Source organism: Bufo bufo, chromosome 2 (assembly GCF_905171765.1).
Source record: "Bufo bufo chromosome 2, aBufBuf1.1, whole genome shotgun sequence".
Taxonomy (NCBI): Eukaryota; Metazoa; Chordata; class Amphibia; order Anura; family Bufonidae; genus Bufo; species Bufo bufo.
The window spans coordinates 636,279,659-636,304,476 of NC_053390.1; the positions used below are offsets into that span (position 1 = coordinate 636,279,659).

The 24,818-nt window shown below is 46.3% G+C and overlaps 1 protein-coding gene across 1 annotated transcript in view; it reads right to left on the reverse strand.

The window, feature by feature from the left end:
- The window catches only part of MGAT4D (MGAT4 family member D), a 229,055-nt gene extending 205,853 nt beyond the window's left edge, over positions 1-23,202 (reverse strand). The window contains exon 1 of the mRNA XM_040418478.1: positions 22,913-23,202. Within this exon, the coding sequence (XP_040274412.1) occupies positions 22,913-23,003 (91 nt within the window). The 5' untranslated portion in view covers positions 23,004-23,202. The remainder of the gene's footprint in view (positions 1-22,912) is intronic.
- Positions 23,203-24,818: the final 1,616 nt, after the last annotated feature.

Consider the following 24,818-nt stretch of genomic DNA (forward strand, 5'->3'; position numbering starts at 1 on the left):
GGTGCATGCCACCATTTATTACGTTTTTTGTACGTGCAGATGGGTTCAGTACATGGTGTCCGCATCTTTTGCAGCCCCATCGAAATGAACGGGTCCGCATACAACCTGTAAAAAAAAAAATAGGATGCGGACAGAAACTTCAGCCGTGTGCATGAGTCCTTAGACTGCTGAGGACAGTGGTTGACTGCAGCAGTCAGGTCACTGCTGTGGTTTGTGAACGAGCAGTGGCTGGAGGAAAGCTGGAGAATGGGGTGAGTAGAAGATGATGTTTTCTTCAATAGGCTATTGCAGGGCTTGTCAGGGCGATTTAATTAGCACAGACAACTCCTTTCTTTGCCTTCTAAGATTATATTTTCCCTTCCTTACTGTTGCAAGCTTAGACTTTCCACTGCACTAAACCTTCCCCAGGGTTTCATTACAAGCTGAGCTAACACTTCCCTAGCAACCTGATATCTTCTCCTCACACGCCTTAAGTTTACCTTCCATCCACTCACAAGCCCTTATTGCACTGAGAAATAGTGCAACGGTGGTACGCTTACATTTATATTTCTGACTCGTTCACATGCCAGTGATTCATAGACGTGTGCTGCATCTGTTCTCCGCGGACAGCACACGTACATTTTAATATGTGTATTCACACATCCGGGTTTTAGCACGGTCCGTGGTTTTAGCGCAGAAGCATGCTGTATTTTGTCCATGTTAGTCCATTATGCAATGAAAATTTATTTTGAGCTGAGCAGTGTCAGTGAAACACGGATGACACACGGATACACGGAACAAACACTGATCCTTCACAGACATCGTCAAGAATGAATCACTGACCATCTGATCACGGATTACATCACGGACGTGTGAACGAGGCTTAAGGGTTCAACCTTCAGAAAAAATATGAAAAGTGGCAACCATGCCATGGCATTAACCAGTAACCATCAGCAGGCATTATAAAATATAACAGCTCAAAAATAGCCGCTATTGGTTTATACAAGACACCGCGTTATGTCAGTGTTTGAGCAAGAATCCAGCCTATGCTCCACATCACTAAACCCTATTAGGCAAGGTCTTAAGCAGGGGTGTTGCTAGGGTCTGAAGACATCCGGGGGCACACCCCCACCCCATGAAGCCACACCATCACCGGGGGGGGGGGGCCTTTACAGTAGTTATTAACCCCTTTCAGCAGTCCCCCTTTCAGTGAAGGGCCTAGTCGTCTGGGCAACCCCACAGATCATCCTAACCTATGGTCAGCCTAATTTAAAATTAAGCAAACCCCCCAACTATAAACTAATTACAGATTGTGCTGCTGGGATGCCAGAATCAGTTGTAATCTGTGAAGGAACCCATCAACAAGTGTAGGAAGTTGGAACCCATCAACCCCCCTTGTACTGGTTCCACTACTTGCAGGCTGTGCGGGCATGAGTTCAGAACTTCAGTCACTTTCCGCAATTCTGTTCTGCGGTGCGTGATCCCGTGAGACCCACCGCGGGGGGTCACGGGATCACGCGCCACAGAACAGAATTGTGGACCGAAGTGGCGGAAGTTCTGAACTCATGCCCGTGCAGCCTGCAAGCAGCAGAAGTACAAGTACAAGGGGGTTGGGGGTTGATCTGTGGGATTGCCCAGATGGCTAGGAATAGCCTAATAAAAATAAAAAAAATCCCACCAGCATAAACATTTGGGGCACTGGACAAAACATCCGGGGCTCCAGCCCCGAATGTTTTGACCTAACAACGCCCCTGGTCTTAAGACATAAGTCTGGGTGCTTGCGACTCTATAAAGCAGTAACATGTAAGGACTGCCAACAAACGCAGAAACTTGCTAATTAACTGCAGTGTGAAACATCATCAGCCCCAGACCCGCATCAATGGCCTACTTTGCACTGACGGGGGCAAAAACCCTGAAACAGCTGTCTGCGGATGGGTGTCTTTTCTTTATGAAGAAGATTCCGGTTTTGGCTTTGATGCCACTCTGCATTTTCTTTGAAAATGGGCAGATATTAGTGAAAGGGGACATGGCGACCACCATAGCCCAACACACTAAATTTTGGAAGAAAACTGGTGCAAATTATAACTGAAATCTACCCTAGCTCATTGTTGGTATAGGCTTCGGTTTCTGGTGCACGATCATCACAGATGCCACAAATCTGGAGCCCTGCACCTCTTAACCCCCTTGGCGGTAATCCCGAGTGTGGCTCGGGGTGAAACTTTTACTGCCAGAAGCAGTAACCCTAAACCACACTCGGACCGCAAAACACCAACGCGGCCGGCACTTACACAGAGAAGTCCTCATCTATTTTCTTGCGGAGCTGCGAACCAGAAGTTCGCGTCCGCGCTCCGGAAATGCAGATTCATCCATTCCTGCCCTATTGAAAATGAATGGGTCCGCACCCATTCCGCATAATTGCGGAACGAGTGGGACCATCATACTGACATCTTAACCACAAAAGTCCTGTTCCCTGCGAGTCGGGCGGCGCCTGAGGCAGAACTGGGAGGGAAATTCAAATCAATAAACTGACAGTACACACACAAACAAGGGATACAGTGTAATCTGTGAGGATTACACTGTATCAACCTAAATCGCCTCAGATTTGTCCCTAGGATCATTCTCCAGTGCCCTGCCTGCCTTTGTTACTGTCATTTCTGTCTGGAACTTTTTCGGCCCATGGCATCAAAAAAGCGTCAACTGAGTGCAAAAAGCAGTTTTACTGGTCACTGAACTACTGAACGTTTGTATTATTGTATACTTAAAATGTTAAACTTTATTGGTATAACTGTGCGAAACCAACCTCGCCACTGGGTTTTGGAGAGGCCTGTTTACCAGCCTCTTGCCCTACGACTATGGCCCCGGGACATATTACCCTTCAAGAACAGTAACAGAACTATGCCGCATGTCTGGACTGTTAATAGGACCGAACGCGGTCAGCGGTGTATACTAAAGATTCTGTGGAACTAAAATCAGATGCGCAAATACACGAACACCGCTGACCCTTACCTTCTTCCATACGGAACTTTCAGCTCCAGAGACTAAGTCCCGTTCGAAGATGGGACTTAGTCGTTTTTCTGCATGAAATTGACCGACCGCACAGCCCAAATCTATGGAACTGTTTTGGGCAGGAAATTGTGCTTGCGGTCAGTCATAAAGGACTTCCACTAAACTTTTGATCCCGCTGGAGGGTTTGTGTGATTTTTGGAAGTGTTATATTTGATGTATGCCGAGTTTAAATATGTAATTTTATGGAGATGGAATGTATTGGTTTTAAAGTTATAGAGTATGTTTAAAAACTGTATTTTTACTGTCTGTGATAGTTATGTTAATCCATAATTATATCACAGACAGAAAGGGAGGATTTTGTGTGTTTGGGTGGGGATTCCTGTCCTGTTGTCTCTCTGTGTGTATTGGCGATGTCCTTTGTCCTGAGAGATAATTTAATTACTTCTCGGTTGTCTCCAGGACAGAGGATATTGTGTATTCGTCTGTCTGTGGTGATTGCATCAACCCAGTGTGAGGTAATTCTATCACGGACAGAGGGGAGGATTTTGTGGGGATGTGTTGTAATATATTGATTGGTTGTATTTCAAACCCCTGTGGGCAGTACTATGTTTTTGGTTTGTGAATAAAAGAGGCTGTACGTGAAGTACAGTCAGTTCCTGTTTTAACCCTCAAAGTGAAGTGTCGACTTATTCTTGGGGGGGGAGGATTTATGGTATGCTGTTCCAGTTTGACTGCTAGGATCGTAAACCTATTCGTATGGTTTCCTATTCTACTGGCTACAGCATTCATATATTTGAAGAGGATTTATCTGCTTCTTCGGTTCGGTGATGGTGGTGTCTGCCAGAGTGCTTGGAGACCTCAGGAAAACGCTAGGAGCATCGTCAACGGAGGTACCCAGTCGGGGTGCCAGGTGATCCGTTACATATACCTTAAAATATAGAACGAGAGTGATGTCCTAAAGGGACTTGTGTTCACAATAGGGGTTATCCCTTGTATAGCAAAAAAAGCCAGAAAAGGCACTAGTTCCAGCCAGTCATATGTTACACCTCTTTCACTTGTATAGGGTACATGGGGTGAACATATCCGCCGGACAAAAGCTTACAAGGTAGATAAACCCCTATCAATTGTAGAGCATCCACCAGAGTTCTGAAGCTACCACAAGTAAATCAACAGAAACCGAGCACTAAGAGAGGGGTGGGGGAGGGGAATTGTAACCAGGAGAGAGACATGGGCCAGGGTGCTGTCTGCAGTAAACTTCAGAGCTCATCCTGCACAGCTACTCCAAGGTCCCCAGCTACTCCTAATTCAACCCCAAATAATTCCACCCTCTCACAGATAATTCAGTGCCCGGGACGGCACATCGCCTTGAACCTAGCAGCTAGCGTTTGTGTATGTCTATAATATGCCCATTATTTGCTCGACGCGTTTCTTATAACATATCATCAGGAGCCGGGGCTTAGACACACAACATATAGCAGACAAACACATAGAGCTGCCCCTCTCACATGTGGAGGCGGCAGCATCGGCGCTAGGATGGCCGTGACGCGGGCGCCGGGAGCAGCTGTTTAAGTCACCTAGGCCACTCCCATCAAGGGCAGAGCTCATCCCTGAGACGGCCAATCAAGGGGCTAGAGGTGCGGTTGCATCGCAAACCACCGCCCCCATGCTGGCCACCCCACTTCAGGGGCGAATCATCCTGGGTGTCAAAACACCAGAAATAATAAAAGGAATATATCGGCGATTCTTTTAGAAGCAGGACGACATTAGACTGCAGCAAAATATGCTGAACGCGGAGTTAGATGGGGCAAACAATGTTATTCCCTTTGCGTCTGATAACATTACATAGCACTGAGTCCTATGCGCCCTCACCAAGAATGGGGAGGGCTGTCAGAAGCTTATAGGACTACAAAAAATGATGATGAAAAATGAGAGGAACAAGTATGGATCCCGAAGTGAGAGGGATAAGTATGGATCCTGAAGTCAGTAAGCCCTCCACATATTACTGCTACTGGGTTTTAAAGGGAGATCCCAAGATCGGATCCCAAGATGGGAGCCCTCCACATATTACCGCTAATGGTTTAAAAGGGGATCCCAAGATGGGACATTCACCAGACAATTGGTTACATAAGGTACATTTAGGACCATATCAAATGAAGCAGGCAAAAGAAATAAAATCATTAAGCCCCTTCGGACGCACTGTCTGTAAACGAAAGGTCCATTGTGCTTCCTTCTGCAATATTCTTTTGTCATGGTCACCACCTCTTACAGATCTCCTTACCATTTCCATTCCCTGGAAATTAATAGAATCCAGGTCATTCTCATGAGTAGAAGCAATGTGATGTGCAATGGGAGTATCCGCACCCTTTCGAATGTCATTTAGGTGCTCCCCGATCAGTCTCTGGAATTCTCGGATAGTCTTTCCAACATACTGCATCCCGCAATTGCAAGTTGCCAGGTACACAATGCCTCGGGTCTTACAGTTGATAAATGACCTGATTGCGTATTACTTTTGCGTGACAGTACTGGTAAAGCTGTTCCCAGTCTGAATGGCGCCACATGCCACGCAACCGCTGCAACGAAAAGTGCCCATTGGTCTCGTCTCTAGCCAGGTAGGTGCCACAGGGGATTGGTATAAGCCGTGCACCAACCTATCGCGCAGATTTCTCCCCCTGCGATAAGTAATGCTCGGCTCATCACCTACCAAATGACCCACATCTGGGTCCGATTGTAGAATTTCCCAGAATTGGGCAAGAATAGCTCGAACTGATTCATGGGCATCATCAAAGGTTGCGATAATACGCATTTTCTCATCCTCCATTGTTTTCACCCGTGGAAAAGCAGTTTTAGACCAGATAAATGACAGAGACAGTGACTTAGAAGTACTCACTGAATTGAGCAATAGCGATTCATGAGAAAATTCCTCATCAGACACTGATCAGACAAGTGACAGTGGCGAATCCGCACCTGAGCTCAGCGATGTGTGAACCTGGTGCCCTACTAACTGTGGTACGGGTCAGGCAGCGCCCCCAAGATTCCCGTTTACTGGAACACTTCGTATCAAAGTAGATGTTGAGCACAACAACCCTTTGGCATACCTACAACTATTTCTGACAGATGAGGTAATTGAAAAAATTGTTGCGGAGACAAACCGGTGCAAAGAGCAACAATCCGTTACTCTGTGTCACAAGTTTTCAAGGAGCAGAAAGTGGGAACCAGTGACCAAAGATGACATTTGGAAATTTCTGGGCCTAAAAATACTTCAGGGAGTGGTGGGAAAACCCCTGCAGAAATGGTATTGGTATAAATTACTTGTAACTCAATTTTTTGGCACCGTCATGTCAGAGTAGAGATTTTCCCTAATTATGAAATTTTTTAACTTCACAATGAAGAATTTGATGAAACTATTCATCCTGCACCAAAACTAAAGAAAATTTGGGAAATATATAAAATGATTGTAAAGAATTTCCAACAGACCTACAGTGGCGGAAATAATTATTTGACCCCTCACTGATTTTGTAAGTTTGTCCAATGACAAAGAAATGAAAAGTCTCAGAACAGTATCATTTCAATGGTAGGTTTATTGTAACAGTGGCAGATAGCACATCAAAAGGAAAATCGAAAAAATAACTTTAAATAAAAGATAGCAACTGATTTGCATTTCATTGAGTGAAATAAGTATTTGAACCCCTACCAACCATTAAGAGTTCTGGCTCCCACAGAGTGGTTAGACACTTCTACTCAATTAGTCACCCTCATTAAGGACACCTGTCTTAACTAGTCACCTGTATAAAAGACACTGTCCACAGAATCAATCAATCAAGCAGACTCCAAACTCTCCAACATGGGAAAGACCAAAGAGCTGTCCAAGGATGTCAGAGACAAAATTGTAGACCTGCACAAGGCTGGAATGGGCTACAAAACCATTAGCAAGAAGCTGGGAGAGAAGGTGACAACTGTTGGTGCGATTGTTCGAAAATGGAAGGAGCACAAAATGATCATCAATCGACCTCGCTCTGGGGCTCCACGCAAGATCTCACCTCGTGGGGTGTCAATGGTTCTGAGAAAGGTGAAAAAGCATCCTAGAACTACACGGGAGGAGTTAGTTAATGACCTCAAATTAGCAGGGACCACAGTCCCCAAGAAAACCATTGGAAACACATTACACCGCAATGGATTAAAATCCTGCAGGGCTCACAAGGTCCCCCCTGCTCAGGAAGGCACATGTGCAGGCCCGTCTGAAGTTTGCCAATGAACACCTGAATGATTCAGAGAGTGACTGGGAGAAGGTGCTGTGGTCTGATGAGACCAAATAGAGCTCTTTGGCATTAACTCAACTCGCTGTGTTTGGAGGAAGAAAAATGCTGCCTATGACCCCCAAAACACCGTCCCCACCGTCAAGCATGGGGGTGGAAACATTTTGCTTTGGGGGTGTTTTTCTGCTAAGGGCACAGGACAACTTATTCGCATAAATGGGAAAATGGACGGAGCCATGTATCGTGAAATCCTGAGCGACAACCTCCTTCCCTCTGCCAGGAACTGAAAATGGGTCGTGGATGGGTGTTCCAGCACGACAATGACCCAAAACATACAGGCAAAGGCAACAAAGGAGTGGCTCAAGAAGAAGCACATTAAGGTCATGGAGTGGCCTAGTCAGTCTCCGGACCTTAATCCAATCGAAAACCTATGGAGGGAGCTCAAGCTCAGAGTTGCACAGAGACAGCCTCGAAACCTTAGGGATTTAGAGATGATCTGCAAAGAGGAGTGGACCAACATTCCTCCTAAAATGTGCGCAAACTTGGTCATCAATTACAAGAAACGTTTGACCTCTGTGCTTGCAAACAAGGGTTTTTCCACCAAGTATTAAGTCTTTTTTTGTTAGAGGGTTCAAATACTTATTTCACTCAATGAAATGCAAATCAGTTGCTATCTTTTATTTAAAGTTATTTTTTCGATTTTCCTTTTGATGTGCTATCTGCCACTGTTACAATAAACCTACCATTGAAATGATACTGTTCTGAGACTTTTCATTTCTTTGTCATTGGACAAACTTACAAAATCAGTGAGGGGTCAAATAATTATTTCCGCCACTGTATGTGCCAGAAAGAGACATCAGCATAGATGAAAGTCTAATGGCCTACAAGGGACGGCTCAGTTGAATACAGTACATTGCATCAAAGAGGGCACAAATTGGCATAAAACCCTATATGCTCTGCGAATCGTCAACTGGCTACATTTGGAATTCAGTTATATACACTGGAAAAGGCACAACATTCAATCCAAAGTACAGCGACTATGGAATGTCAGCATCTTCCGTCCTCACACTCATTGAACCAATGCTAAATCAGGGCTATTGTGTAACAACCAACAACTTTTATACATCTGAATTTTATGAGTTTCTTCTAAAAAACAAAACCGATGACTATGGAACCGTTAGGGCTAACCGCCGTGACATGCCATCAATGTTTTGCAAGAAGAAGCTGAAAACTGGAGAAACGGTTGCCTGGCAGAAAGGCAAGATGATGGCACTGCGTTGGCATGACAGAAAATATGTGTGCCCATTGAGTACTGTTCATAATACCTCGACTGTTATGGCACACACGAAAAGGTGGGAAAGTAGCGATAGACTACAATAAAACCATGGGAGGGGGTCGACAAAGCAATTACATTCTACCCAGCAATGCGCAAACAGCAAAAGAAGTACTACAGGAAGGTCTTCTTGAGCAATGCTTGTGGAATGCCTACATTCTGCGCAGAGAAAAGAGTGACAAGCCTCTGGTTCATTCTGACTTCATTTGGAAAGTTGCTGAAGAGATCTTTGTGAACCACCAAACACCATCAATGGCTGTGAAGAGACCTGGACGCCGTGCTGTTGATGTAGTCAACCCGTAATGCCTGACTGGTCGTCACTTCATGGACTACATCCCACCATTCGAAAAAATGGATGTGCGTGGTTTGTTGCTCAAAGCGAGATGATAATGGAAAGAGAATCCGAAAGGAATTTATGATTTTTAGTTTGAAACTTTATCATACCTGGAATGTCTACTAGATTTTTTTTAGACAGATTTAAAGGGAACCTGTCATCAACTTTATGCCACCCATACTAACGGCAGAATAAAGTAGAGACAGGTGAGTTGATTTCAGCGGTCTGTCAATTATGGGTTAAAAGTAAGTGGTTGCCGAGAACAAACATCACAATCATTGCAGACTGGGCCTGGAAAAGAGTCCCGGCCACCTGAGAAGAGTCCTGGTTATTCATGAATTCCTGCCCTCCCTGCCCACCTGCTGATGACTGACCGTCTTCTACCTAGTTTTCTCCCTTTCTCTCTAGGAGAGAACTGCCAATCATCAGCAGGTGGGCAGGAGAGCAGGAGATTAGGAATAACTAGGACTCTTCTCAGGTAGATTTGACTCTTTTCCAGGCCTAGTCTGCAATGATTAAGATGCTGGTTCTCGGCAACCACTTATTTAGCTCATGTGTGACACATTGCTGAAATCAGCATTTCTGTCACTAATTTATGCTGCCCTCAGTACGGTCAGCATAAAGTTGGTGACAGGTTCCCTTTAAGTGAGTAATTCCTAAGAATTACAGGCCTACAATATAAAACAACAAATTTCCATGCAAAACAATGTACCGCTTTGGGTACAAAATTACTGACATAATCAGACCGCCAGGGAGGTTAAATTGGCTGCATCTTACGCCAGCGGGCTTTTTACTATAGAAAGTGCACAAACAAGAGAGAAAACAGAGAAAATGCACAAAACAAGTAAAAAAATATTGCAGCACTTCTTTATCTCCTCCTTGACCCTAGGCCTGGACTCCCAGAGCGTTTTGCACTGGGAAACACAGAGTCACATACTGCTATATGTTGGTTGTGACTGACGTGTACCAAATATAGCAATAAGAACCCGCTGAAAAATGGTGCACAACATGACAGAAGTCAGAAGCCCATTCATTAGCAGCATCCACAGATACAGGAGCGTCTGTGGTTAACATACGCAAGAAAAACCCACATAAATGTTGGGCAAAATTGTCTGACTCTAAAGAAGCCAGCTCAGCATCATGAAGTAATCCTAAAAAAGCAAACAGACTCAACAGGCTAAAATAAACAGTAATTTTATTAAATACATAAATATGACAAAAGACACAAAAGATGTGGTACGAATCACTTCTGAGGAATAGTATAACACAGTCAATCAACTGGACCTGGGCGTGCCAAAGGGTGCGTAGACCGAGCCTCTAGGTGCTGAAGCAACGCCCTAATAGCACCTAGAGGCATACTGTTATGTACTGCTGACATCAGCACATCGTTAGGGTCGGTCAGCTACATAACGTTATTTCTCATGACAGAAACCCTTTAAGTGTATACTCATCATTATAGACAGTCATGTCCTTGGTTAAAGGGCAAAAAAAAAAAGGCAGGGGAAATTAGCAAAACCCCTTTAATTGCATGAATTGGTTAACTTGTGAGGATTTGGAGGAAGGGGGTAGGCTGGGTACTGATCAAACCACTGATGGGGGAATGTGAGAGCCATGCTGCTGCTGACAGGTAAATGGTCAATGTGTTAAGGGGTTGTCTGTTCTTTTCATATTGATCCTCCGGATAGGTCATCAATATCAGATCGGCGGGATACTGACTCCCAGCACCCCCGCCAATCAACTGTTTGAAGAATCCACAGCGCTCATCAGCGCCGTCTTCTTTTCGCCGTTTACCTGCCCGCCGTCACAACCACAGCAGTGATCCGATGTTATTACAACTCTGCGTCCCATTCACTTCAATGGGGCAGCTCTGTAGTATTCACACAAACAGGAAGAACCCGTTCTTCTTGAAGTGAATGGGACAGCTGAGATGTAATTACACCTGTCCACCACTGCAGGTAAACACTGAAGAGAAATATAATTAGTGTCTTCCCAGGATATATGACTGCAGGGGCAGTTCGCCTGGGTACCGCTCAGGAAGATAAAGCAAGTGCAATGAAGGGGAGCAGTAACAATTTAAAATTTAATTTTTAATGTGTCTATTCTCCCAAGGGAGTAAAAGACCCCTTACAAACAAAAAAACACACTAAGAGACAGACAAGACCCTTGGAGGGTTGTGCCGCGTATTAGACACTGCGCACCAATCCAGGTGGCAACCTCCCTAGGCCTATGGTGATAGATACACAGGCCTATGGTGGAGGAACCATGTGATTCCTAGTATCTAGAATCTACGAGATAGTAGGGAATCAGGTAATTAAGAAATGGAACGGTCTTACCAGTTCTTAAGAGGGCCTCACTTGGATAACCATATGTAATGGGTTAATGCAGGAGGAGGTCACAAGGAGCAGGTAGGTACTCCGTCAGATGTCCATAGATGAAAAAGAGACATCAGAGGTGTCCAGACGGCCGGGTACGAGAGTAGCCTCAAAATAGAAACTAACCCTAGTACCTCCCTGCTTGACCTAACCTAGCCCTAGTGACCTATCACGGGGTCCGTGCCCCGCAAGGGGTGGCCCCGTCCGGAACCTTGCCCTGATGTGGAAACCCTAGGTGACCCTAACAAAGGGTGACTAGGGACAGGATACTGTATAACAAGGCCGGTAAAGATGCTCAGTTGATAAGGTCTCAAAAGACCATAAGTGAAGGAAGGAAGCACAATAAGTGCTAGGTCACTAGGGCTAGGTTAGGTCAAGCAGGGAGGTACTAGGGTTAGTTTCTATTTTGAGGCTACTCTCGTACCCGGCCGTCTGGACACCTCTGATGTCTCTTTTTCATCTATGGACATCTGACGGAGTACCTACTTGCTCCTTGTGACCTCCTCCTGCATTAACCCATTACATATGGTTATCCAAGTGAGGCCCTCTTAAGAACTGGTAAGACCGTTCCATTTCTTAATTACCTGATTCCCTACTATCTCGTAGATTCTAGATACTAGGAATCACATGGTTCCTCCACCATAGGCCTGTGTATCTATCACCATAGGCCTAGGGAGGTTGCCACCTGGATTGGTGCGCAGTGTCTAATACGCGGCACAACCCTCCAAGGGTCTTGTCTGTCTCTTAGTGTGTTTTTTTTTTGTAAGGGGTCTTTTACTCCCTTGGGAGAATAGACACATTAAAAATTAAAATTTTAAATTGTTACTGCTCCCCTTCATTGCACAAACACTGAAGAGAAGGCAGCGCTTGTACAAGCGCTGCTTTCTCTTCAAACAGCTGATCGGCAGGGGTCCCGGGAATTGGCCCCCTGCCAATCTGATATTGATGACCTATCCCCAGAACAGGCCATCAATATAAATAAAGCGGAATACCCCTTATTATTTACACACATACATTTATTTTATTCACTTATATAGCGCTGACCTATTCCTTAGCGCTTTACAGGCATTAGCCCCACATCATTATAGTTAGTGGTTCTTTTCGGCTTGAATAGCTGTATAAATCCATGTACAGTAACTAGGAGCTATGAATTGGTTGCACGTGGTTTCCTTTCCTACCGCAGGAAATGTCAGGCAGGAAGGGTTTTCTGCAATACCAGTAAATGACTAAATGCCTAAATAATAGATGATTTTTTTCTTTAGCCGTTCACACTGGAATTCCCAGCCAATTTCTGCGTTCTCCGTCTCACATACGTTATGTACTAATCCTAGCATATACCGTACATAACTGAAATACCTCGAGTGGTAGCTTTAGACCGGGGCAAGGAGCACACAGGAGGGGAAGGTCTTGGAACTGGTAATATCATGCGGAAATCCACACCCCTATCTAGATTACAAATAAAGACAGGAACTGATCACAGTTTCCATGGACATTTTCTTCAATGCAATACACTTCCAGATGGAAAAATAAAAAAAAGAAGCAGTTGGCATGGCATTGGCACATGCTGTATTAATAACATCCTATCATTGTGTACAGCCTGGCAGTCGTCACAGCACAAGTGTCCTAATACCTGAAATCACTGGATGGGTGAAGTGGCAAAAAACTAAGCACTGAAAGCAGGAGCGAAGGTGTTCTGACCCCACACTAAACCCAGTCTCATGTACTTCTACCCCACGCTGAACTAGCGCTGCCACAGTAGATGGCGACCTGTCACATCTATACAGTATATCTAACATCTGCATTAGGCCTGCTGCACACGAACGTGTGCTGCCCGTTGCCGTATTGCGGATACGCAATACTCGGGCGCCGTTCCGTGGGCATTCCACATCACAGATGCGGACCCATTCACTTGAATGGGTCCGCAAATCCAGAGATGTGGAATGGTGCGGAACGGAAGCACGGAACCCTACGGAAGCACTACGGGGTGCTTCTGTGGGGTTTCGTCTCGTACTTCCGTTCCGCACAAATATAGAACATGTCCTATCTTTTTGCGGAACGGCCGGATCGCGGACCCATTAAAGTGAATTGGTCCGCGATTCCCTGCAGCTGCCCCATGGTCGGTGTTCGTGCATTGCGGCCCGCATTTTGCGGTCACGGGGCGTACACGTTCGTGTGCAGGAGGCCTTACAGCCAGGGCCCCAGCCTGACCTGTATAGATCTGTCTGGAAACAAACCCTCTGCCATGTGTCCTGCAGTTAGCACACCGTCTGCTCAAAATACTTCGCAGCCAGTTGATGAGTAATCACAAATATATGCACGACCTTCTCTGCAACCAGCTGACCTACGGGGGTGCCGGGTGTCGGACCCCCGCAGATCTGATATTGATAACCTATCCTGAAGGCGGATTGGCCATAGACCCTACAGGGAAATTTCCCAGTGCGCCGATGCCTAGCGGGCCACCCGAGGCCGCCTCAGGCCACCGGCCAGGTACATAACTATCCGATACTCTCAGCATTAATTAATGCAAGGAGCATCAGGTGCTTAGGCACCCAGCCAGCCAGTGACAAGGCGTTCTTCTGAATTCAACTTAATTGCTGCCCTCAGGACAGTGATACGGTTCAATACTGTGGCTGGGGTGGCAGTATGGAGTGCTGCACTGTGGTATTTGGTTAAACTGGGGCAGTGTTGCACTATGGTATTGTTGGCCCTGCTTACTTGTGCTGCCCGGACCCCTCATCAATCAGGACCCACTTACAACTTGGGGCCACTTTTATTTTATTTTTTCCAGGGCCACTTCCAAGTTCCCAGTGGCCGTCGCAAGAAATCCAGGCATGTTAGATTTCTTGCAGCTGCTGCGGCGATCCAGTTCATTTCTATGCGATCACCGCTACTCAGCGATCCTGGCCACGACCAGTGTCACCGTGTAGCCCTTGCCTAGGTTGTATCTGTTTAATGGATGTGCCAGGAGCTTTCCCAGGAGCCTATGGTAAACGGACACTGAGGACGTAATGTGAACAAGGCCCTATGCTAAGTTCACACTAGGAGATCCAGCAGAGTGTTCAGGCACAGATGCCGGCTGGACTAAGCCGTTGGAGGCAGCAGTATTTGCTCTAGCGGAAACCTAGCATTTATGGCGGAAAGCTAACAGATCACTGCCGGATCCTATTGTAGCTATATGTGGATATGGTGGTTCTAGGCATTATCCAACTATGCCAGATACGGTGATCTCTGTATGTTCTATAATTTGAGGAACGGACAGGCGGATGTGGACAGCACACGGCTGACATCTGTCTGCTATCCGTTTTGTTTTTTAGAGACCCATAGAAACGAATGGGTCCATGTGCAATCTACAAAAAACGTGGATCAGACACTGATACAAAATATTGTCGTGTGCATGAGGCCTCCTCAGCTTTTATATATAGGTTATATCTATTTACACACTTTACATGGCTGATCTGCTGCAACGTCAAAATGTTCTCCGTACACTTATGGTTTAATGACCCGAACTAGAAAACGGCTCTCACTGAGCGTTTAGCAGCGTTTTTCTGGCGTTCTTTTTTCTACATACATACACCGGGTTTTGGTTTGTGGACATTTTAAAGTCAGTTGTGTAGACTCCAAAAACACCTGAACAAAATGACAAACTGAAAAGCACCAGTAAAACACAAGTGGAAAAAAAAAAGCTTCAAACTGGTTTTGCGCAACAGAATCTGTGATGAGTGTCCATTTATGTGCTGGATTTCCTCCCAGAATTTCACCCTTTACAATCCAGAGTGTGAGATCCCTGGCAAATTTGCAGCAACATCGGCATCAAAATTCACATGCGACTTTTCAGTCACAAGTTTTGCGGTGGCTACGCCACATGCAGTAGTGGACTTTCTTGCAGAATTAACAGTGTAACAGGACTGCTGTGGATTTCGCCCGCATCCACTGACATGTACTGCATGTTAAAGGGGTATTCTGGTAGGTAAATGTTATCCCCTATCCTGATTGAGAACGGTGGGGGTCCTACTGCTAGGACTGCGAGAACAAGGGCCCCGTACCGTACCCCCTGCTGCTCTATTCATTTGCATGGGAGTTCTGGAGTTTCTAGGGGACAGCTTTTACCTACTGGAATACCCCTTTATGTGATATGATGGATTCCTTTGTGGAAATTTCTGCAGCAAGTACTGTAAATAGATGAGACTTTTTATTTCACCCACTGAACATGTTATAGATTTTCTGCACACAATTTCCCAGCGGAAAATGTACAACATATCCGCCAAGTGCGGCCGCTCTGTTGGAGTGGCTCCACTCATCCTCAGGAGCCCCTCAGCTCATTGAGGGTACATTCAAACAGTGGGGTCTAATTGCCTTTTTTTTTTGCTGCAATTACCATTATATCTCTGCAAATACAAAGGTTTTTGCACAGTTGCAGGACAGTAAAGATTTAATGATAATAATCCTAGTTTATATAGCGCCACCATATTCAGTAGTGCTGTACAATTCAGAGGGTATATGTACAAAACAAAGTAGACATCACATGATTACAATATACAAATGAAACACTAGAAGTGAGGACCCTGTTCAAAGAGCTTACAATCTATAACCCCTATTTGTACTAAATAGAATAGTGCAAAAGGCACCGCATGAGATAATACATTAAAGAGGCTTTCCCATCCTAGTGATATGCCCCCAATGTCTAAGGCTACTTTCACACTAAGGGAACAGCCTGCTGGATCCGTGCTAATGCTAGCTCACCGTGCCGCCGGAAGTCCGCTCCGCCTCCATTGACTATAATGGTGGCGGCCCAGAGGTCCGGCCGTAGCACGGCAAACAAGCCAAGTGTCACGGACGTTCCCGCGATATGTGGCAGGAGATCTGTGAGACTGGCAACACGTGGTTTGATCTGACATGTTTTCCGTTTGGATCAAATGACGTCTGTGTTGTTACTGGTGCTCGCCACACCTTCCTTCCCCAGGTGTGGCTATTATGGTCAATTAACCGTCTCTATTTATTGTTGTTTCTCCCACTATGCTATGTGGTTTATAGCTTCAGTTTAAGTTGTGGATAGCTGGTGTGTGGATCTCGGCTGAGTTCCTGGTGCTGCCATAGCCACTTGAAGTTTTCTTTCCCTTTTGTATTTTGTTCGGGTTATTTTGTGTGTTGCATTTCCCTGTCATTTGAATAAGCGTCCAGTCACACGTCCTTTAGAATGTGTCAGCACCTGTTCCACAATTATCCGGAACGGGTGCGTACCCATTCATTCTCTATGGGGCAGGAGTGGATGTGCTGTCCGCATCCGCATTTCCGGAGTGCGGCCCCGAAGTTCCGGTCCGCGGCTCCAGAAAAAAATAGAACATGTCCTATTCTTGTCCGCAATTGTGGACAAGAATAAGCAGTTCTACGGGGGAGCCGGCCCGGTGTATCGCGGATCCGCAATTTGCGGATCTGAAATACACTACAAACGTGTGAATGGACCCTTAAGGTCTGAGTGAGACTCCTGTTCGTCCTTCCTTTTGGAAGCGCTCTGGAAGGCCCGGAATATAGTACAGTGAGAACGCTGGGCCCCTCATGTCAGAGTGCTCTTCAAACATGAGGGGCAGCAGGAGGCAGGGGGGGGTTGTACTCCCCCGGCAGTTCTCGTCACTACCAGGCTGTTCGTTTTCAGAGTGAAGCAGGGAGACAGTTTGTAACACAGACACGTTAGATTTCTCAATTTTTCCCATCAACCTCCTCATCCTGGTGTCCCCACAGTGTCATCCTGCTGCCACTCCCAATACTGTGCCCGTTTTGCTCCCCAATGTCCAAGGTACTATACTGCTTAAAAAATAGTGACCCTAATAGATATAATTGGAGTCATTTATCAAACTGGTGTAAAGTAGAACTGGATTTCCAAAAGAGCTGTCAAATATAAAAGGTGGAATCTGATTGGCTGCTATGGGCAACTAAGCCAGTTCTACTTTACACCAGTTTGATAAATTACCCCAAATGTTCCTATAGTGTCCACAGCAGCTATAATGTCCCCTAGAGTCCCCCGAGTAATAATACTACCCTCTATTGTGCTGCAGGCAATAATCCCTGTATAGTGTCCCCAAAAATAATAGAATTGCCCCTAGAGTGCCTACCCAATAGCAACACCCCCATATAGTAATTTCCACCACACTGCCCCCACATAGTAATCCCCCCATAGTTATTTGCCCCCACACAGTAATTTTCCCCCACACAGTAATTTCCCCTACGTAGTAATTTGCCCCACACTGCCCCACATAGTAATTTCCACCACACTGCCCCCACATAGCAATTTCCCCCACAGAATAGTTTTCCCCCACACTGCCCCCACATAGTAATTTCCACCACACTGCCCCCACACTGTCCCCACATAGCAATTACCCCACACAATAGTTTCCCCCACATAGTAATTTGTCCCCACACTGTCCCCACATAGCAATTACCCCACACTGCCCTCACACAATAGCAATTACCCCACACTGCCCTCACACAATAGTTTCCACCACACCATAGTAATTTGCCCCCACATAGTAGTCCCTCACATAATAATTTGCCCCCACACTGCCCCACATAGTAATTTGCCCCCACACTGCCCCATATAGTAATTTGCCCCCACATAGTAGTCCCTCCCATAATAATTTGCCCCCACACAGCCCCCACATTCCCCCTCCCATGTATTAGAGGTCTCTTCCCTAATATGTCCTCCTCTGTGTGTCGTCCCCCACATGTCCCCCAAAGTAGGCACATTAAATAAAAAATTAAAAAATGGGGAAAAAAATGAAAAGCTAAATACTCACCATCCAGGGCTAGGCACTTGCTCACAGACGAAGGCGGGATGAGGCAGGCGTGCACACGTCAATGTGCTGTGTCCCGGCACAGGCGCGTGATGACGTCATCACGCACGCCTGCGCTGGGATTTCACTACCGCATAGGCTTCAGGCCTAGGCCTGAAGCCTATGGTGGTGAAAGGCGACGGGACAGGGAGCTATGCGCTCCCGTGCCCCGACGCAGTATGTGGGCGTTCGGGGCGGTGCTGGGCCCGGGGCTGCCGACCCGAACGTCCCTATTGTAATCCGCCACTGCTACCGGAGCCTATACCGGGAGAACGGAGCAGCGCCCAGGGAGATCCCTGGGCGCCCCTCTCCATGTCTGTATGCTTAGTTTACATTTTTTATTCTAGTGAAAGGTCCTCTTTAATTACTGTGAGGGGCCACAAGGTAGACATTAATACTGAGAGGGGCCACAATGTGGGGATTAGTACTGTGAGGTAGCACCTAGGGGAAATGTCCTAGATTACCCTGCTATACATTGGCATGGCTCAGTCTTAAAGGCCAGCACAGCTCCCCCTGCTGGTGATTTCACAGGGGACAGTCACCATCCCTTCCTTATGTGATTATTCTTTTTTTTCCTATCACCACAGGGACATTGTTCTGGATCCAGCAGACATCACGCTGACGCCAGCGACACACTGGATGAGGTAGGACCAGATTTTGTTAGGACTGGGTGAGTGTAGCCATGCATTGGGCTTAGGGCTCTTTAACACAAGCAGATCCTGTGCGGGTAATCCGCTGCGTGAAAGAGAGCCAAGCCCCGTTCCGGACAGCAGAGACACGGAGCATTAACATGATTGATAATGCTCTGTGCCTCTCTCTCTGATCTTTTTGCTACAAAATCACGGTGACAAGTTTATCTCACTGTGATTTTGTAGTTAAAAGATCACAGAGAGGTACAGAGCATTATCAATCATGTTAATGCTCCGTGTCTCTGCTGTCCGGAGCCGGACTTGGCTCGCTTTCACGCAGCGGATTACCCGCACGGGATCTGCTTGTGTGAAAGAGCCCTTAGTGTAAAGAAAATCTGCCGCCTCTTTGTAAAAATGGTGCTGTTGTTTTTGTCCGCCCACCTCTCTGCATGTTTGCAATGCTGCGGCCGGACCTCCGGCCAGCGCCCATTATAGTGAATCGGCTGGAGCGGACTTCCGGCGGCACATTGGGCTAGCGTTAGCACGGATCCAGCAGGCTGTTCTCCCGCTGGAACAGCCTGCCAGACCCTGCTGCCGCAAGTGTGAAAGTATCCTAAGATGGGAAAAACATTTTAAGAGGGGGGATTACAGTCAGAAAATGGCGTTCATTTCTAAAGAATGATGGAGGGGGGTTAAAAGGGGAGGAGTCAGTTTAGGGAACAAAAGGGTTGTCCAGGTTCAGAGCTGAACCCAGACATACCCATAATTTCACCCAGGCAGCCCCACTGATGTTAGCATCAGAGCATTTCATGCTCCAGGGCTCTTTTATTTACAATAACACTACCGGGTGGAGGCTTCCGCCCAGCAGTGTGTTTGGTGATGTCACCGGCTCTGATGGGCGGGAGCCTCCGCATGGCAGCCCCATGGAGAGCCCGGTAAGTCACCGGAACTCAAAAACAAAATTCCTTTTCCCTGCGCGATTTAGCACAGGGCAAAGGAGAGCATCGGAGCATGAACTGCTCCGATGCTCAAGTCAGGGGGGCTGCCTGGGTGAAAATGAGGATATGTCCGGGTCCAGCTCTGAACCCGGACAACCCCTTTAATAAGCCTGCCTGAAAACTTGCACTGTGTTAACGTACCCATAGGGTACAGCTCGATGATGCAGCTGCCAACATGAGGCCCAGCCACACCCGCGCAACCAATGGCCACATGGTTTTGTGGCATAAGGAAAAAAGCTGGGAAATAAAGCCAATTTTATCTACAGCAAGCTTATCTACAGTGGATGCCCATTGACTTGTAGTGGCACAGGAGCCGAGAGCCACACATCTTTAGTTAGGACTAATGCCCTGTAGATATGGAGTGACAGAGCAGCTGAAGATCACACACCTCTAGTTAGGACTGTCGCTCTGTAGAGGACCAGGAGCTGAAAACCATGCATCTCTCGTTAGGACTAATGTCCTGTGGATTTTTAGTGGCACAGGAGCCGAGAACCACACATCTATAGTTCGAACTAATGCCCTGTAGACTTGGAGTGGCCCAGATGTGGAAAACTACACATTACTAGTTTGGACTCCTGATCTGCAGACCTGTAGTGGACCAGGAGCTGAGGACCACACATCTCTAGTTAGAAATAATGACCTGTAGACGTGGAGTGGCACAGGAGCTGAGAACCACACATCACTAGTTAAAACTAATGCCCTGTAGACCTGGAGGGGCCCAGATGTGAAGAACCACACATCACTAGCTAGGACTCATGCTCTGTAGACCTGAAGTGGCCCACAAGAAGAGAACCATACATAACTAGTTAGGACTAAAGCTCTGCAGACCTGTATGTAGTGACACAGGAGCGGAGAATCACACATATCTAATTAGGATTAATGTCCTGTAGATCTGGAGAGGTCCAAAAGCTGAGAACCACAAATCACTATTTAGGAATAATGTCCTGCAGACCTGTAGTGGCCCAGGAGCTGAGAACCATAAATCACTAATTAGGACTAATGTCCAGTAGACCTGGAATGGTCCAAGAGCTGAGAGCCACTCATCACTAGTTGGGACTAATGTTGTGTAGACCTGTAGTGACACAGGAGCTGAGAACCACACATAACTAGTTAGGAGGACTAAGGGTCCATTCACAATTCCAATTTTGCTGAACAGGTGCGGACCCATTCATTTTCAATGGGGCCGGAATGTGCTGTCCGCACCCGCATTTGCGGATACGCACTTTCGTTCCGCAAAATAAAAAATTAGAACATGTCCTATTCTTGTCCACAATTGCGGACAAGAAAAGGCATTTTCTATGAGAGTGCTGGCGATGGGCGGTCCTCAAAATGCGGAACGCACACTGCCGTTGTACGTGTTTTTTGCGGATCCGCAAAACACATACGGACGTGTGAATGGATCCTAATGTCATGTAAACTTCTAGTGGTCCAGAAGCCGAGTACTACACATCTCCAGTCAGGACTTACACTCTGTAGACTTGTAGTGGTCCTGGAGTTGAGGGTCACACGTTTCTAGTTAGGACTAAAGTCCAGTGGACCTAGAGTAGTCCAAGAGCTGAGAACCAAACTTCACTAGTTAGCACTAATATTCTGTAGACTTGTAGTGGTCCCGGAGCTGAGGACCACATATCTCTAGTTAGCACTAATATTCTGTAGACTTGTAGTGGTCCCGGAGCTGAGGACCACATATCTCTAGTTAGCACTAATATTCTGTAGACTTGTAGTGGTCCCGGAGCTGAGGACAACATATCTCTAGTTAGCACTAATATTCTGTAGACTTGTAGTGGTCCCGGAGCTGAGGACCACATATCTCTAGTTAGCACTAATATTCTGTAGACTTGTAGTGGTCCCGGAGCTGAGGACCACATATCTCGTTAAAAGGGTTGTTTCACTTTAACAAATGGCATGTATCATGTAGACAAAGTTAAAGAGGACCTTTCACCTGTATAAACTATGTGAACTGAGTATGCTGCCATATAGAGCGGCACCCGGGGATCTCACTGCACTTACTATTATCCCCGGGCGCCGCTCCGTTCTCCCGTTATAGGCTCCGGTACCTTTGCTTTTTAAGTTATAGTAGGCGGGTCTTCCCTTGTCCTGTGGGCGTCTCCTTCTCCTAGGCTGCAGCGCTGGCCAATCACAGCTCACAGAAAAAAACCTCCCAGGCTGTGAGCTGTGAGCTGTGCGCTGCGATTGGCCAGCTCTGCAGCCTAGGAGAAGGAGACGCCCACAGGACAAGGGAAGACCCGCCTACTATAACTTAAAAAGCAAAAGGTACCGGAGCCTATAACGGGAGAACGGAGCGGCGCCCGGGGATAATAGTAAGTGCAGTGAGATCCCCGGGCGCCGCTCTATATCGCAGCATACTCAGTTCACATAGTTTATACAGGTGAAAGGTCCTCTTTAATACAGGGCACTTACTAATATATTGTTATTATCCATATTGCCTCCTTTGCTGGCTTGATTCATTTTTCCATTGGATTATACACTGCTTATTTCTATGGTTACGACCACCCTGCAATCTAGCAGCGGTGGTCATGCTTGGACACTATTTGGGAAAAAAAAGCACCGTCCTTCCCTATAGTGTGCAAGCACGGCCACTACTGCTGGATTGCAGTGGTGGTTGCAACCACGTATACGAGCAGCGTATAATGAAATGGAAAAATGAATCCAGCCAGCAAAGGAGGCAATAAGGACAATCTCAATACATTAGTAAGCGGCTTCTATTACCTTTCTTTACAAGATAAATGCCACTGGCTGGAGTGAAACAACCCCTTTAACCCCTTAGTGACCACCCATACGTGTTTTTTTTGGGGGGGGTTTACGGCAGTCACTAAAAGGCAGAATTGCTCCCCATCTGCCTTCCCAGAAAGAGTTAATAAAAGTTCATGAGAAAGTTGTGTGTACCCCAAAATGGCACCATTAAAAACCTACAACTTTTGCAGAAAAAGGAAAAAACAACAACAAGCCCTCATACAGCTATATAGAAGGGAAAAAAGAAAAAAAAAAAAAAGTATAGTTCTTGGGACGCAACGGTGAAAAAAAAAAAAAAAGAAGAAAAACGCTTGGTCAGTAAGGGCAAAAACAGGCTGGTCACTAAGGGGTTAATACTAGCAGGTGCAGGTCCTCTCCACCCTGACATGACATACACAGGGGACATGTACGGGGCCTGAAGTGGACTCACCTTTGTCTCTGTGCCAGGCTGTGTACCAGGACAGGGAGAAGAAAGCAGCCAAGCAGAATAGTGTCACCAGACTGCCGTTCTTGCACCTCATCTCACATAGCAGCCCGACCACTCCTCGGAGCTCCCTCAGTCACACCTGCACGAGCGCAGTCACGGAGGCCCCTGTCGCCCTATGTACAGACGTAGCGGTCCTTCCGTGTCTCCACAGTCTTTAGACTCTCCTCATGGAGTGCAGCTGCTCTGCCCTGCGCCAGGTGCATAGGCGTCTATGAGCGTCCTGCGCCAGGTGCATAGGCGTCTACGAGCGTCCTGCGCCAGGTGCATAGGCGTCTACGAGCGTCCTGCGCCTCCCGCTCCGGCCGGGCTCGGTCCCGCCGCCTCACTTCAGAGTGCTCACCATCCTGAGAAGCGAGATACCGGCCTCTCCCTCACTTCCTCCCTCGCTATTCTGTGTGGTGAGAAGGTTGCGAAATTCGGCGCCTTGTGCTCCGTTCACACATTAGTAGTAGGCGGCACCAGGTGAGGCATTTCCTTCCAGAACGGCTGCGGTTGGAGACCTGAAACTTGTCTACTGACAATGTCTCCAGAGGCAGTGCCTCCCCTGACCTCCTTCTGGAAATAATCGCGGATGCTACCCTCAAAAGGGATCTTTATCGGTTCATTTGGACGTTTCTATAAAAAGCTTAGAATTTGTGTAAGAAAATACAAATTGTGGGTGGCTTGTTTTTTTACCATTAAAAAGATTTCATAGAATAAAAAACGCTAGTGTTTTTTTCCAGCCTCATGCACAAGAACGTATTTTTATTCCGTGTCTGCTCTTTTTTTTTTTTGCGGACCGTATACGGAACTAAAAAAAAAACAAAAAACAGAAGTTACTCCATGTGCATTCCGTTTCCGTTCCACGAAAAAATAGGATAGTACTGTTCTATTAGGGGCCAGCTGTTCCGTTCCGCAAAATACGGAATGCAAACGGACGTCATCCGTATTTTTTGCAGACCGCAAAATACATACAGTCATGTGCATGATGCCTTAAAAGAAAAAAAAAGTAATGGAAAAAACGTGCTTTATTCTAGGACATCTTTTTAGTGGTATTTCACACAAATTCAAAGCTTTTTTTTTTTTCTAGAAATGTCAAAATGAAACGATAAAGATCATCAGCGCGCTGCAGTTTTTGTCCGGCCACCTCTCGGCATGTTTGTCGTGCTGCGGTTGGCCTTCTGGCCCACCCTCATTATAGTGAATGGGGCCGGGGTAGACTTCCGCCAGCACGGTGGACTTGCGGTAGCACGGATCCGGCAGGCTGTTCTCCTGCCGGAAAAGGCTACCGCAAGTGAGAAAGTAGCCTAATTAACCACCTCAGCCCCCAGTGCTTAAACACCCTTAATGACCAGGCCACTTTTTACACTTCTGACCTACACTACTTTCACCGTTTATTGCTCGGTCATGCAACTTACCACCCAAATGAATTTTACCTCCTTTTCTTCTCACTAATAGAGCTTTCATTTGGTGGTATTTCATTGCTGCTGACATTTTTCCTTTTTTTGTTATTAATCGAAATTTAACGATTTTTTTGCAAAAAAATGACTTTTTCACTTTCAGTTGTAAAATTTTGCAAAAAAAAAACGACATCCATATATAAATTTTGCTCTAAATTTATTGTTCTACATGTCTTTGATAAAAAAAAAATGTTTGGGTAAAAAAAAAAAATGGTTTGGGTAAAAGTTATAGCGTTTACAAACTATAGTACAAAAATGTGAATTTCCGCTTTTTGAAGCAGCTCTGACTTTCTGAGCACCTGTCATGTTTCCTGAGGTTCTACAATGCCCAGACAGTACAAACGCCCCACAAATGACCCCATTTCGGAAAGTACACACCCTAAGGTATTCGCTGATGGGCATAGTGAGTT